This window comes from Mytilus edulis, chromosome 2 (assembly GCF_963676685.1).
Source record: "Mytilus edulis chromosome 2, xbMytEdul2.2, whole genome shotgun sequence".
Classification (NCBI taxonomy): domain Eukaryota; kingdom Metazoa; phylum Mollusca; class Bivalvia; order Mytilida; family Mytilidae; genus Mytilus; species Mytilus edulis.
This window is the reverse complement of record NC_092345.1, coordinates 77,971,294-77,987,576: the sequence shown is the minus strand read 5'-3', so window position 1 is coordinate 77,987,576 and position 16,283 is coordinate 77,971,294. Positions and strand designations below refer to the sequence as shown.

General features: G+C 30.5%; 1 protein-coding gene across 3 annotated transcripts in view; it reads right to left on the bottom strand.

The window, feature by feature from the left end:
• Window positions 1–3,172: 3,172 nt before the first annotated feature.
• The window catches only part of LOC139513044 (uncharacterized), a 39,875-nt gene continuing 26,764 nt past the window's right edge, over window positions 3,173–16,283 (bottom strand). The window contains exons 1-11 of one of the 3 annotated variants that reach the window (XM_071301150.1): window positions 13,068–13,214; window positions 12,060–12,138; window positions 10,887–11,007; window positions 9,944–9,991; window positions 9,162–9,194; window positions 8,125–8,181; window positions 7,838–7,885; window positions 7,079–7,207; window positions 5,380–5,634; window positions 5,033–5,101; window positions 3,173–4,717 (exon numbers count right to left, since the gene is read on the bottom strand). In XM_071301150.1, coding sequence (XP_071157251.1) covers window positions 5,043–5,101; window positions 5,380–5,634; window positions 7,079–7,207; window positions 7,838–7,885; window positions 8,125–8,181; window positions 9,162–9,194; window positions 9,944–9,991; window positions 10,887–11,007; window positions 12,060–12,131 — 822 coding nt within the window. In that variant the 5' untranslated portion in view covers window positions 12,132–12,138; window positions 13,068–13,214 and the 3' untranslated portion in view covers window positions 3,173–4,717; window positions 5,033–5,042. Of the gene's footprint in view, window positions 4,718–5,032; window positions 5,102–5,379; window positions 5,635–7,078; window positions 7,208–7,837; window positions 7,886–8,124; window positions 8,182–9,161; window positions 9,195–9,943; window positions 9,992–10,886; window positions 11,008–12,059; window positions 12,212–13,067; window positions 13,215–16,283 lie in introns of those variants that run through there. The other 2 variants (XM_071301149.1, XM_071301151.1) reach the window with 2 other exon arrangements.

The following is a 16,283-nucleotide window of genomic DNA, read 5'->3' as shown; positions in this document are numbered from 1 at the left end:
TTCTCCCCCTGAGACTCCTGTTTTCTCCTGTAATGAAAAATGGCCACCACAATATATTCAAGTGTGCTAAAACTGGTGAAAATAAACAACAACAATAAATCAATCAATAAATCTAAAACATGGTGGAGGATAAAATACACAAAGAGGTGTGTGTCAGGGTGTTTACCAATATCGAAATGCGACAGTTGTATGGTTTCATGATAGGGACTCAGAATGAACGTGAAATTTCAGCTTACATCATATTTTTTTTTATATTTAATTGACTAGTAAAAATTACTATATATCTGAAACTTCTAGTTTAGTGAAATTAAATTTACAGCTTATTTCAAGGATTTGATAAATACAATAACCTCCAAAGATATTTTCATTTAAAAAAAGCAAATGTGGTTATTTTTCAATGTAAACATCAACGTCCGATTAACTTGGAATGATCACAATACTTAGAATCCGGAGAAAATATGGATTTACAGCACGACATCGCTTGCACCATCAATTAAATCTTACACAATTTAAAGATTGTTGACACCAGGATAACTTCGAATGGAGTATTAAGGTGGTATGGGAGTCTAAATTAAAATGAAAGAATTAATTCATACTTTTCCAAAACTTAGTATATATTGTAACATGTTCAAAAATATGATAAAAATGATAGGTCACCATGCATTTTAAGCTACAGGTGGTGACAAAATGACACATTTTGTATGGATTGTACAGGAAAAAAACATTATTATGTGATTAGAGGCTAGATTAAATGATAGAATTGTATAATAAAATACGACAAGATTACTTTTAGAAAATGCTTAAATAATATCACAAGAAAGAACAGCAAAATGCCATGTATATTCCTTCAGAAAATGCACTATTTCAGAGTGATCTTTCCTGAATATGCCTATTCAAAAACATTAAAAATCAAGCAAAAATAATCTATACTTGTAAAAATATTAATATTTATAAGTTATAATCGTATAAATTTGTTCTTTCAAATACAAATTCACATTAGTTATCTGCATAATATTCCTGCATGAAATTTTGCTAACTTGATTGAAAATCTGGACCTTAGATTCTCTTAGAACCTTAAAGCAGACCAATTTGAAAACAGGACCAAAAATTAAGAATCTAAATACACAGTTAGATTTGGCATATCAAAGAACCCCAATAATTCATTTTTTGATGAAATCAAACAAAGTTTAATTTTGGACCTACTGGTCCCCTAATTCCTAAACTGTTGGGACCAAAACTCCCAAAGTCAATCCCAACCTTCCTTTTGTAGTCATAAACCTTATGTTAAAATTTCATAGATTTCTGTTTACTTATACTAAAGTTATTGTGCGAAAACCAAGAAAAATGCTTATTTGGGCCCGTTTTGGCCCCTAATGCCTAAACAGTTGGGACCAAAACTCCCAAAATCAATCCCAACCTTCCTTTTATGGTCATAAACCTTGTGTTTAAATTTCATAGATTTCTATTTACTTATACTAAAGTTATAGTGCGAAAACCAAATGTCTTCGGACGACGACGACGACGCCGACGCCAACGTCAATTTTTGCGGTCGTATAAAACGCTGTTAATCGAACAAATCAAAAAATTACATGATTAAGAAAGAGTCCACGGATTTTAAATGATTTATAAATCAATCAATATCAGATGAACAACATCATGATACGTCAATTCTGTTGACTGTGCTTTTATTATGATAAAATGACTAAACACATGATAATCAATTGCTGATTTTAACTGTTATGGCCATGTTGAACCAATTTATGATGGTAAAAAAAACATTATCAAATGTTGGCCTTTAACTAGCTTTCAGTACTCGCGAAAACACTCTCAAATCTTAATGTCATCTCAAATCTTACATTCATCTCAAATCGTACTTTCATGTAAATTTGATCTATTACAATTTGTAATAGATTTTTGTCTCGTCTCACTGTTTCTTTTGTAAACCACCATTACTAATTATTTAGTATAACGATATATTTTCCCTTTTGTTCTTGTACTATGAACAACAAACTAATTTATTTAGTAAAACAAGTTTTCCGAACTTTAGTTATCTTGTTGACATTGTTTTATATCCCTCTTTGTAATTAAAGTTGTATTCATATTATGTCATTAATCAAACATTACCTTTTATAGTGTGTTTTTAATGTTGTAATGGTACACCACTGATTTAGGTTAAAATGAAAGTTGGCGCCTGTTGAAACGTTCAAATTCGCTGCATTTGTTTGCACGTTTCCTACGTCAGGAACCTGTTGTTCAGTGGTTGTCATTTGTTGATGTGGTTCATAAGTGTTTCTCGTTTTTTAATATAGATTGGTTTTCCTGTTTGAATTGTCTTACACTAGTCGTTTTAGGCCTTTTATAGCTTGTTGTTTGGGGTTAGACAATTGAAGACCGTACTTTAATTTATCATTTTTATACATATTTAGTTGGATGGAGAATTGTCTCATTGGCACTCATACCACATCTTCGTATTCCTATATCACACTCATGGAGTGTCGATGTTAGTCGTTTGTTCCTCGTTACCATGTTATAGATTGTTCTTGTAAAGAGTACGCACTTGACTTATCACAAATATAAAAAAATATATAATCCCTTGTTTGTATCATTTTAAACACCGCGAAAGAAACAGCGGGATTGAGGTATATGGTTTTAGATTCGTCCGTCAGACATTTTTTCATCATTTCGTTTCGTAAAGCTTTATCAAAGACTTTAAATCGGATTACAGCCTAACCTGGATATAAGTTCACAAATAATGACAAGAATGAATTTACAACTGAAAAGTAAATGTCAACGTTACATTTGTGCAGAGAATTGTATTCCGAATCAAATACTTTATATAGGATAATATTTTCTAAAAGTTTCGATTATGAAAAGTTACTTTTTATTTCAATTTTTTTTATCTCAAATATGGTCATCAAGAAATATACTGGCAAGGAGTTTTCACGGACTCTTAAGGAAATGCTTGTTTACTCTCTCTCCTCCAATATGTTACCTCATTTGTCTTATACAACCTTATTGCAAAAGACTGCTTTGATCAATACTTGAAACAAAAATAATCGTAATGTAACTTTTGTCTAAATCGTAGCTTTAATATGACCCTTACCATAAGACTGAAACTAACTTTTGGAGTGATCATAACCATATCATGTCATATAAACCAAACACGTCATCATTTTATTCTCAATATTTATTTTGGTGCCTGACGACAATTTTATATTAAAAATATATAAAAATGAACATTCCACATTTCCATTCTAAATTTTAATATACACACTCAAATGCCATTGCATAATATTAGATAATATATATATAGATTTATCACGTTATACATAGAGACCAACATTACTTCAAACTAATAACAGATATATAAAACAATGGCAATACAGAACAAAGATTGCATAAATAACAACAGTACATTTGTTTAAAAGTGAACTACAAATTAATTATTCTAGTTCCCTGAGATGAAATTAAAAAGTTTAATTATTATGGACGGAAACATAAATTGATTGTCATGGTTAAGATATCATCTTTATCAGTTTGTAACTGATAACTAATGATAGCACAGAGGAAATATAATGTAGTGTATGTAGTGGCGGTTTGTATTTCAAAAAAACGTAATCAATGTAATACTAGTAAATTGTGAAGTCAATGATTTCGTCAGCACAAGTTACTATCAACCTTTACTGAATTATTTCATAGATACCAAAAAATAGTTGTGTAAGTCATGGACGCCCTTTTCAACTCATTTGCATGGTTTGTTCTTATATTGTGCTGTTACACCATAATTCCGGGTGGGGGAGGGATGAACGACTGCAAACATGTTTAACTCCGCCACATTTCGTGTGTGTCTCTGTCCAAGGTCAATATATAGTAAATTATAGGGCGTTTGTTGCAGATAATCATATTTGTTATTCATTTATTCGATAAATGATTGATGAATAAAGAAGGCCGTTTATTTTCTCATTTGAATACTTTTACGTTCATGTTGGGGTATTTTATTTCTTGCTTTGTGGTAAGGGATTTGCTCATTGATGAATGTCGTAGAGTGACATGTGGCTGATACTTTCTACGCCATTTGGTATTTGGAAATCATACCACATCTATGTCTTAGCATTATTCTATTAAGCAATTATATTTAATGGAGGAGTTCTAAAAAATGGTATCTTCAAATCTATTGTCAAACAAAAAATTAATAACTAATATTTCTGTTGACAATCTCAGACTTTATGTAACAATGTTATGATAAATGCATAGATTCAATGAGGACATACTGATTTTAAAGGCGCGTATGTGTAACAAGTGTCATTTCGGAACTGTACCGATACATTAGTATTATTGGTTTAGATAATCTGAAGCTGTCGACCAATGATAGTTATACACTCTCTTGATATCAAACACAAACGTATCACACAGACCTAGATGGAATGTATATCATTACGTATTATACTTTTAAACTCAAGTAAGCAAATTGTATAAGTTGAATAAAAATGCCACACATTAAACAGATTAATGCACTACTACAGGTCACTGGCTATTATTCTGGTTCTCACTCTTCAAGAACTCATTGTATCTCTGTCTGTCTGTCTTTGGTATACACATTCAGGGACGATATCATCCATCAACTATACGATGGTCAATCAAGAGCACAAAGTTGTTTTACCTTGCAACTGATCAATTTAACTTCTTGGATGAAGCCTAACTTAGTTTATAGTTCTACCTGCAAAAATAAATTTGAAAGAGAGCTATAAAACATTTTCCTGAAAATGCAAAGCATTGTTATTTTCTCATCGTAGATACCTTAATACTCAAATAAAAGATGTCCATTTCTCCACCCTACTGGTGGTTTATGTCAGTCTTCAGGAATTTTGAAAGGGACAAAACTCCAAAGACATTATTTGAAATAGCAATGTCTTTAATCTTCATCAGAAAATTTAAAAGGATTGAGATGTCTGTGTTATATAAAGAGATTAATGGTGTGGCCAATGGACCACAGAAATATAAATCTGTTTTGAATAACTGGTCATGTGTTTACCTTTCTTCTATCAAGGGGTAGCATCCAGGTTGCACGTTTTCAGGTCTTTTCTTTCTTCGACATTGGAATCTGTCATTTGGAAATAAAAATAAAATGAAAATATTAAGTTATGTATCCCTTGTGACACTTATCAACATATTAATTAAATATTTATATTTAACGTATTTTTCTTTATCTCAACATCACTTCATCATTTATAATTGTTTATTAAAATAACATACTAGTAATTTTAAAAAGCTTGAAAGTTTTCCGTTGATTGTAAAAATGATTAGTTAAGGCAATGTAATGTTCTTGTCTATAATAAACTTTAAATCTAAAACGAAATGCGCCTTTAAAAATTATCTTACCCATGAAATTTTGGCAATGGTAATATTTTCCAGATCGTTTCGATTTCATGAAACATTTTTTTAAATTTGACCTGCTGCATGGTTTTAGATTTTGCCGTTTATCTGTTAAAGTGCATACACGTTTTTTTATGACACTGCACATGAACCCATCATAACCTTCACAGGTAGTGTTCACCACAGCTTGAGAGGCTCTAGAGCAACTCGCATTGCCTCGGTGATTAAATTGATTGATGAAAACATCTGCACACCAATTACCTAAAAAAATAGTAAATAAATGCAAATGAACATTTGATGAGTTATTTATCGATTGATAAAAGATATCCTTACTGGTTCTTTTCATTAGAGTTTGATTTTGAATAAATATCATCTTGCATAGCCATAGTATTTAAAACGTTTATTCATTGCTTTTATTACCTACAAAGGGTATGCAAATTCGCTGGTGTATTTTAAGTTTATTTCTACTTATGAACTAGTAGCTTTTTTTTTGTTTTTATATAATAAAAGTCTGATTTCTGTTTCATAATTGCTTCGCATCACGGTGCGGAGCTATTAGTTTCAGTAGACATACACGCCATCTTGAAATATTTACAGCAACAGCCATTGGTTTAAATGAGACAAAGAATTACATACTTTTCTCGTTCAGGATAAGTCATTAAAAGCCGGAAAATTAACTATGTGTATATCAGTTCCGATCAACTGTCATTAATTCATGTTCGTTTTATGCGTATATTGCACACTGAAATTCAATATTGAAATATCAATTATCACGTTTGTTTGCTTTGTCAATCTGCAATATGCACGATTTGGTTTGCTAAACAAAGTTCCTCTACAACGTTTTCAAAAAAGCATTATCTGTATTTGATAACTTCTCCTAATCTAGGCACACCTCCAGAGAGGCACACTCATTACACACACTCTTAAAGTAAATCCATTTTATATCAATCAACTATCTAAAAATACCAAATGCACACATATACTCATATTACATTAAATTAGGATAAATCGAAGCAGTCCACAGCTTTTAAGAAAGCTAAGACTTGTTGTTGCATTGAATAAAAATACATATAATTTGTTTACAAAGGAAACTGTATAATGGCGTAACAGTGCAACATAAGTAAAAAAAACGTAAAAATTAAATTGTTTAGTATAAAAATAAATACAATAATTATTGTCTTATTGTTTAGTATATATTTGATACAATGATAACAGTTTAATTGTAATTTTGTCGCAGAATGTTGTAGATAAAATAAGGAGATGAAGTATGATTGGCAATGACAACTTTTAACCAAAGTTCATATGAAGCGGTTGTAAACAATTATAGGCAACCGTACGACAAACATCACTGAGAAAACCCAAAAACGTATAGTCAGCTATAAAAGGCCCTGACATGGAAAATATATACCAATTAAATTTAGAAAACTAACAGCCTAACTTATAACTAAACAGTTTACAAAAAACAAATAGGATAGACATGATCAAACTTCAACAACTGACAGACAGGCTCAAGGGAAAGGCACATAAAGAATGTGGCGGGGTTAAACATATTTATGAGCGCTGAACCCACCAAAATATGTTCACAACTATGGCTGTCTAAAAGATAGTATTGATGAGACATAATGATTGTGTATAGGTGACTGAAAACATTTCTATGTCTTGGTGTGTTGTAATTCAGAAACAATTCAATAGTATAATTACTTACAAGTCTTTTTAGAGTCATCGGCTGCTCTACCTCCGTATTTTTTATCGTTGACACAGTGTACTTTCTTGTCACAGAAGCAAAACGATGGAAGCAAACTTCCATCCGTACATTTCTCACACAAATGGCTGCCTAAACGAAACAATTATTTAGACTTAATTCAAAAGTAATTTACATTGCTAATTATATTTGTTAGTATATCATATGGGTATGCAGCACAATAGATATAGAGGTAGATATAGTGTTCTTATCAAACTTTTACACTTGCATAATTGATAAAAAAATAAATGTTATTGTTAAAATGTGCACATATTCGATAATAAAATATTAAATAATTTAATCAATGATAAGAAATTTTATGGCATAAGACAGATTGATGTTTTATTCGAAAATGAAGGGTTTATGCACATCTACCTCCATTTATCGCAGGCTGTAATGTAAACAATATATTTTACGGGTTTTAATTATCATTTTTAATTATATGTTGACCTTAATGAGATTACATAAAAGTGGTGTACTCTTGTTTCAGAAAATATATGTTTTTTTTTATATTTACCAGGTATATATATATGAACATTTTTAAGACAAGTGCCTCACAAGCCTAACAACATTGAGAGAGAAGAGGATAGGCAACATCACACATCTTATATATTTATTCCTTTCATAGAATTGTAGCTCTTACGCTGGACTCTACCTCAACTTAGACGAATTGCCTTTGGGGTACTATTGAAACTTAAAATAAAGTTTGATGGAAATACTTACTTGATTCATGTTTATCAATGTTACAGGTCTTGTTAACAGAATCTGATCCTAAAACAATTTCGAATAAATTATTTATAGTTTGAAATTAATCTTTAAGTCTGAAAGTGAAGACCTCATAATTATGAGCAAATCATTATACAATTGTTTTTTCCAATCATATTTTATTTAACAGTATATAAAATAGTACCATAAAATATAATAATATATTATAGTTACTCTAAACTTATTATCAATGCACCATCATTTAATATATTTTATGGCAAATCAATCTATATTAAAATACTTGCCTATATCGCATAATCCCTCAAATGGATCATCTTTAAGTTTCATTTTCGTCACAATATCTGAAATTTTCAACAATTTTGACAAACATTTTAAAATAGCCTGCATTAAGTCATACGCTAAGTGCTAGTTATCTGTTTGTATAATTCCCATTTGTTTTTGTGATTAATTGACCGGTTATTTCAGTGTATAAAAGTTGCTTCAGTGTTTTTCATTTGTTCTTTGTTTAACAGACCAGTCGTTTCAGTGTTTGCTGTTTGTTTTCTTGTTTAACTGTCAAGTTTTGCCAGTCTTTGACAACTGTTTCCGTGTTTCCCATTTGTTTCTGTATTTAATGGACCAGTTGTTTTATTTCTTGTTTTACTTTTAAATTACCCAGTTGTGTTATGTGTTTGACTGTCCAGTTGTTTCAGAGTATGTAATTTGTTTCTGTGTTCAACTGTCCAGTATTTCCTTTATGATGTTTCCCTGTCAGTTTCTTTCAGCATTTGTCAAATAGTTCTGTATTCACCTAGCAGTTGTTTGGTGTTTGCTTTTAGTTTCTGTGTGTTTGCGTTATTTCAGTATTTATTTTTTGCTTGGTTCTGTGTTTATCTGTCCAGTTGTTTTAATGTGATATTTGATGTATTATCTATTACCTGCCTAATCTGGTTGTATTTTATGCACAACATAAGTTTGTAGGATATTTATGTTTTGAGTGTTAAATTACCAGATTACATATACATGTTACTGCATGAAAAACGCAAGTGTGACATTTCTAATTTCTTCTCTCATAAAAAAAGAAAAATCAAAAATATACTTTTGATTGCCTTTGGTCATAATATTGTCCGTTTTCCTTCGAAACGGTGTTTTAGTTGTTCCTATTGTATATTCTTCGTCTCATTTATTACTTCAAATTATGAAAATAGACCCTCCTCTGTAATGTTAATATGTTCAATATATTATTTGATCGTGAAATATTATTTTCCCCTATAATGAATGTATATCTTAAGAATGATGTTGTATCGCTATATTCCCATAAAATTCTTTAAAAAATACTCACCTTCCGATGTATAGTAGAGGCACTTATTTGTAGCTGTAAATTAAAAAAAAATGCGAAATTCAAATACTTCCGTGCAACTGATCTTGTTATTTTACACCATTTAATGCCATTATATTATTAATAATAGTAGTGTGCATCATGGTAGTTGAAGTGACACAAACAAAAGATAAAAAAAGGCCTTCAACAATTCAACCCTATCTAATTTGAAGGCTGAATGCCAAATTCAAAAATGTTCAAAGTCAATAGATCATGACTGAAAGGGCAAGCCACTTCTAAAAATCTCTTGTTAAATGAGATGTGCAAATGTTAGTACAACTGCATACCAGTTATAATTGACCTATCATTAGTGGTTCCCCATAAATTGACCTGATCACAAATAACTATTGCTGACACCGATTTCGAATACACAGTCTATGCTGCTACCTGCGCTGGAAACAGCAGCTTCAGTCTCATATCGTCGAAACGCGATAAAAACTTTCTTATTGTATCAATAGCTCCTTCAGGTTTTATTTTCTTCTATTTGCAAAACATATTGTACCATAATCGGATTACATAAACACTGGTGTACTCTTAATAAAATAATATGTCAACACTATTTTGATTAGTGAGGATCTGCAACATGAAAAGTCTTGTGTTCTTAGGTTGCTATTATACATGATGATGAATCTGATCGCACTCATTTTTGGATTGTTTAAGATTCCTGAGACGACATTAAATCTCCTATGTTTGACTGTTCTTTGACTTAACATGAGTTAGATTAGTTATACTATGGCTTTACTTACTTGATTCATCTTTGTCAATGTTACTGGGCTTGATGATAACTTCTGATTCTACAAAATATGAAATAATAGCTCGACATTGATTTTTAAGAGTGAAAGTTGCGACCTTATAATTATATATTTATTCAGAATGGTTTAAGGAACAGATAAATAGTTCACATAGGAAAACAGTAAAAAGATAATTATCAAAGGTACCAGGATCATAATTTAATACGCCAGACGTGCGTTTTGTCTACACAAGACTCATCTCTGACCCTCAGGTCAAAACTATTATAAAGTCAAACAAATACAAAGTTGAAGAGCATTGAGGACCCAAAGTTCCAAAAAGTTATGCCAAATACAGCCAAAGTAATCTAGGCCTGGGATAAAAATAATCCTTAGTTTTTCGAAAAATTCAAAGTTTTGTAAACAGGAAATTTATAAAATTATCATATTATTGATATTCATTTCAACACCCAAGTCATAAACTAATCATATTTTATTTAATAGTATACGAAACATAACAATTAAATGTGATAATCTATTAGTTATATGAAAGTTAACAGTGCATCATCATTTATTTATTCTATGGTAAATCAGACTGCAACTTATCATGCTATTTTTGTTGTAGATGCCACTGTATATTTAAGGTCCAGTTTGTCATTACTCTACACAGAAACTACTCCGTTCTGATATGTTTACACAAGAAAACATTCTCAATTACAGTAAAAGTTAAATGACAAAAATACCGAACTTCAAAAAATCAGGACGGAAAGTCCCTTATCAAATGGCAAAATTAAATGCTCAAACAAATGGAAAATAATTGTCTGATTCCTGAATTGGCACAGGCGTTTCCTGACATAGAAATAGGTGATTATACCTGAATTGTAGCTACCTAAACCTCCAACTTGTATGACAGTCGCATAACACTGGGATTATTTTGGAAACTAATTATAATATAACCTACCGTTTTCTCCAGTTAAATTAGAAAGTGTTGGTGGTGGTGTTGAATTATTGGTTGTTTGTGCCACTACCACTGCCACTACCACAACCACAACCACAAACACTGCTATGAATAATATAATGGCCTAAAATAGCAAAAAAATCATAAACAAATAATGTTGCCAGTATATATTCGTAAATTTGTGGCAGTAATAAATGATTGCATAAAAAAAAATAACGGAGGACTAGATTCGTATTTGAACATATTGCCCTTTATCCAAACGTATTAAAAATTGATTCGCTGAGCGCAGGTGGATACGACTGCAAAGGTCCAACCCTAAACAGTTTGGGCAAAAATGGACATAATATTCGCACTTGATACAGGTCTGAATTTGGATTGTTATTAATAGTTATCAAAGGTACCAGGATATTTAATATTTGACACATAAAAGGTTTCTGACAAAGAATAGCTGTATTCAAAGAACTTGAATTGATTATGTTATGTAAATACATCATAAAAGTCTCAAGGAGGAAATGACATACATAATCATGGCTTAAATTTAATAACCTTCATCAGCATTTTTAAATAGTAACTTCTAAAAATAAATTGACAGCTAATAAACATAATCCAAAAGCAGTTGAATGGAGATAATTCACAATGTTGTGTTTGAATTACCTCTATTACACTGCTTTTAAATTAGATTTGTTCTTAAATAATTGTCCATTACCAGGACACCCTAGTGTTCCCTCTTTTTTTTCCTAAGTCCTAAACTGTTTAAGCCATAATCTCCCAAAGCTAATTGTTACCATCCGTTTGAAGTATGTAAATTTGTGGTATAATTTCAGAGAAATACATACACCCTTCCACAAGTTACGATGACGACGTGATACCGATATACGACCGCAAATTTAGTGTATATGGCAATCGACTTAATGAAAACAATCATTCAATCATTCAAGCGGACATGACCTGCATCAACCATACCTTTTCTTCTTACGTTAAATGGATATACATTTTTAAGTATCACAGAAAATTCATTTTTTAGTAAAGCTTTCAACAACATAGGCAAAATATTGACCGACAATGCAAATTCTTCCAAAAACAAAGTTTGTTTTGGTAATTAACACTGTAACGTTTCTATATATTTATACATTCCTATATTTGTAAATGTTTGACTATCAGTTTTTATGTACTTACCTTTGAATTCTTACTACAAAAACTAGGTCTATCATTTGTTTCTACTTCGATATAACTCCCTTCTGACATCATGGAATATCTGAAATTTTACCATACCTTTGAAATTAATCTTTTTTGTGTTGTTTGGTTATTGTAATATATAACGGAAATACCTACTTTTTTATATAAATATGTACTTGTTAACACATATGATATGCAATATACTTTACGAAAATAATATGCTGCATTTTACAGTTGCCAGAAAGGAGACCATATCTGCATATCATTAATTATTTTTTGTATTATTTATTAAAAAAAATGATTTGTACTTCATTGTAACGCAATCAACTCTGTTCGTCACAGTTTCGTATGATTACTTGCGAGCATAATTATTATGTATATACACTCATTCCTTAATTTAATTTTAGTTTTAAATTAAGGAATGAGTGTACATATACACATAATTATGTTGTATGAATTTAAGGTCCAATTCCTATATAAGTAAGTCGCCTACCAAAACCAATAACAACAATAACAGCATACCCTTCATGATAATCAAATGTTCCTAGAGCAGTTTAGGGGATAACAACTCTTTAACAGCTTAAATATACTGATAAGTTGCACATGTTGCATACCTTCGGCTTTGACTTGAGACAGCTTGACATTGTTGATATGTACAATGAATTGTTCAAATATAATTGAAACATCTGTATTACTTGATGTTTTCATTAATGATTCAATATTACCACTGAGTAAACAAGTGTGTTTTTGAAAGAATGCAGGGTATATCACTTAATTGCAATGGTTAATGAAATATTTGACCGAAATTCGCCGCATACATAAGAATCGGAGTTATCTTTGTACATAATTAATTTAAACATAAATGTTTGTGTGTCTTAATAAGCAGTACTTGTTTGTTGTTACAATACAGGAAGCTGTAAAGTCTGCATATTCAATATGGGAATTTAAACCGAAAGTAAATAAATTTTATCAATTTATAGTGTCTATATAACATGTATAATTGCTTACCGACTATGTTTGCGCTGTGGACAAATCAATTAAACAAACAATGATTTTTACTCAATTGTTTTAAAGATATCATGTAAACAAAATTCCAAATTGTCCAACCCACTTAACTGTTGATCTAATTATAGATACTTGGGTTTTTGATGTGTCATAGAATAATATAAAAAATAAATCCGTTGCTAAATTTAGATTTGGGAACGTCGTGATGTCACAATTAACAATTATGAAGGAAGCGCCGCAGCAGACGAAAAGATATTTGCAAGTTTATCAAAAGGAGATACTGTATATCATGAATGTTATGTTGAGGTTTATCTAGCCATTCGGCAACAGGACTAAACATATTTCAATCATGTATGGGATATATTAATAATAATAATAATAATAATAATAATAATAAATTCTTTATTTAACGAAGGTAACTCATTTAACATACAATTGTTAATCTCACACAAGGCCTTCACACATTTAAATGAATAATTCATATAAAAATCAATGCATATAGAACAATAATCAATAGATATGTACACAATTACAAATATATATATACACAAGCATGAAAACAGACTGTAGAACTAGCATAGCAAGAATGTCCTAAACAAAGTTTGTCTACTCATTTTGTTTTATGATAAAGAGATTAGCACATTTCATCTTAAAGCTTTCTATATGTCTTAAATCCTTTATATCATTTGGCAAATTATTCCAAATGATTAGACCAGAATATTGAAAAGTTTTTTTGAAGTATTCAGACTTTGGCCTTGGTATATGAAGATGTCCAGATGTTGTTGACCTAAGAGAATAACCATATAGATCACTACATGCAGTAAATTTACTTGTCTGGCGCTAGTCCATTCATACATTTAAACATTAAAATGGCTTGAAAATATTTTATCCGAGTAAAAATGGTCATCCAATTAAGTTTTTTAAACATTGATATTGATGGATAATCAAAAGGCTTATTCAAAATTAATCTTGCTGTGCGCTTTTGTAGTTTATGAATCCGCTCAATGTTGCTATTTGCGGTAAAACCCCAAATTCAGGACAAATGTAACTGTTATTTTATCATTTAGTCATCTGAGGAACAACATTCCAATTCTGAGCTGATCACACTTTGCAGTTACTCTTTAATGTTTGTGCTTTGTGGAGAAGTTACAAACACCAATCTTATTTCGTATTGACTTAAGCACCTCATATCCTATTTGAATCACAACGTCCAGACTATAAAATCAATGATTAAAATTTATTAAAAAGGGAGATTTTCCAGTTTTCGGACAGTTACTCAAAAATGCTTACAGTACAGTAATTCTCATGAAACTTTGGTGAATTGTTAATATCAATTGATGTAAGCTCCCTTTTGATTTTCATAAATTTCTAATATGACATTGAAAAGTAATTGAACTTTATTCTATGAAAATGTGACAGGCGTATCATGCGCTCATGGCGCAGTAATGTGAAATCTTCATCTATGACAAAACTGTAGTCAGGTAGTGTTTACATTGTTGGAAATCATATTACTCCATCTTGTACATAGTTACACTTTTTACAGATAAAAATTGAAACAATAATATATTTAATTGAAAGTGACAAGTACTTAGATAATACTAGCTTATCTGACATTTAATACCAGATGAAAGAGCGCTCCAGAAGAGCGAAAAATAGAGGGCTGTGTGGTGGACTGTATGGTGCAACAATAATCAATTATTGGTCATATACAACTATTATAAAAAAGGATAAGACCTTTGCGAGGTAAGTATCGTTTTAATCTTTTTAGCAGGTATAATCTGCTTGAAAATATTTCACATACTTTATCTATGTGAATTGACCATGATAGATTTTTATCAATATGGATACCAAGAAGTTTTTCCACTTCGACATTGTCAAATGCAGTTTGATTTTGCGATAATACACACAAGACATCGTTACAATTCTCAAGTTTTCTCTCAGATCCCATAAGCATACATTTTGACTTCTTGTTATTTATTATTATATTGTTTTTAGCACACCATTTAATTACGTTTTCAAAGTCTTTATTTAAATACGAGTTTAAGTTTGAAATAGATTTGGACGATATATGCAAAGTTGTGTCATCTGCAAATAATTCAGACTCTGTGTGTTCTAATTTAAACGGGAGATCATTTATATAGATTAAGAATAATAAAGGTCCTAATATGGAACCTTGTGGGACCCCAAATGTTACATTATTGTATCCTGATTCAGTTGTTCCAATTTTAACCTTTTGCAATCTATTTGAGAGATAGGATGAAAAACACTTAACAGAGTGATCATCACATTTATATAAATTAAGTTTCGATAATAAGATGTTATGATTAACAGTGTCAAATGCTTTTTCTAAATCAAGAAATAAAACAGCAGTAAAATTGCCTTTGTCAAATTCTTCTAACCATTTGTCAATTATTTTGATAAGTGCTGTGTGACATGAATGTTTTTCTCTTAATCCAGATTGTTGTTGCACTAATAGTTTGTATTTAGTTAAAAATGAATACAATTGTTTAAACACAGTCCTCTCAAAAATCTTGGACACTGTAGGTAAAATCAAAACAGTTGATTTTAACATACTTAAATTAAATACAAAAATAATTAAGCAATGAACGTGGTTGTTAAATTTGATATATGCTTTTTTGTGCTTTTTTGTTAAATATTTGTTTGTTTTTGTTCTGATTGAGATTGTCACACGGTGATGACTGCAGTACCCCCATGTTGACAATTTTACTTATTATGAAATTGAGAATGGAAATAAGGCTTGTATAGGGTATATTGGGATAAGGGATATTTGCCATTTTTATTTTAAGAATATCGGATATTTGTTCTAAAATTAAATGAGATATGGGATATTGATTTTTTTAAGGATATTGAATTCTAAATCTGAAAAAAAATGTGGAAGTAAACATAGTAAAGAAATAATTTCATCTCACTTGATAAAATTGCAAAAACTAATTTACTGGAAAAGGTCAAGGTAATGCTTTGTTGATTTTCATTGTGCTTATTTTCATTACAACATAATTGCAGACAACGGCAGTAAGAGTTATTACATGGTGTTCAACCTCTTGTTTATAGCATATGAGATTCTTAGAAAGGGTACAATTGATGGTTAGAAAGTTTATGGCATTTCTCCAGTTACAACAATATATGAACATGGTTTAACCTCGAAGAATATATTTCTCAGATGTTGATGACAAAACAGTAAAGGAATTAAATGTAGAG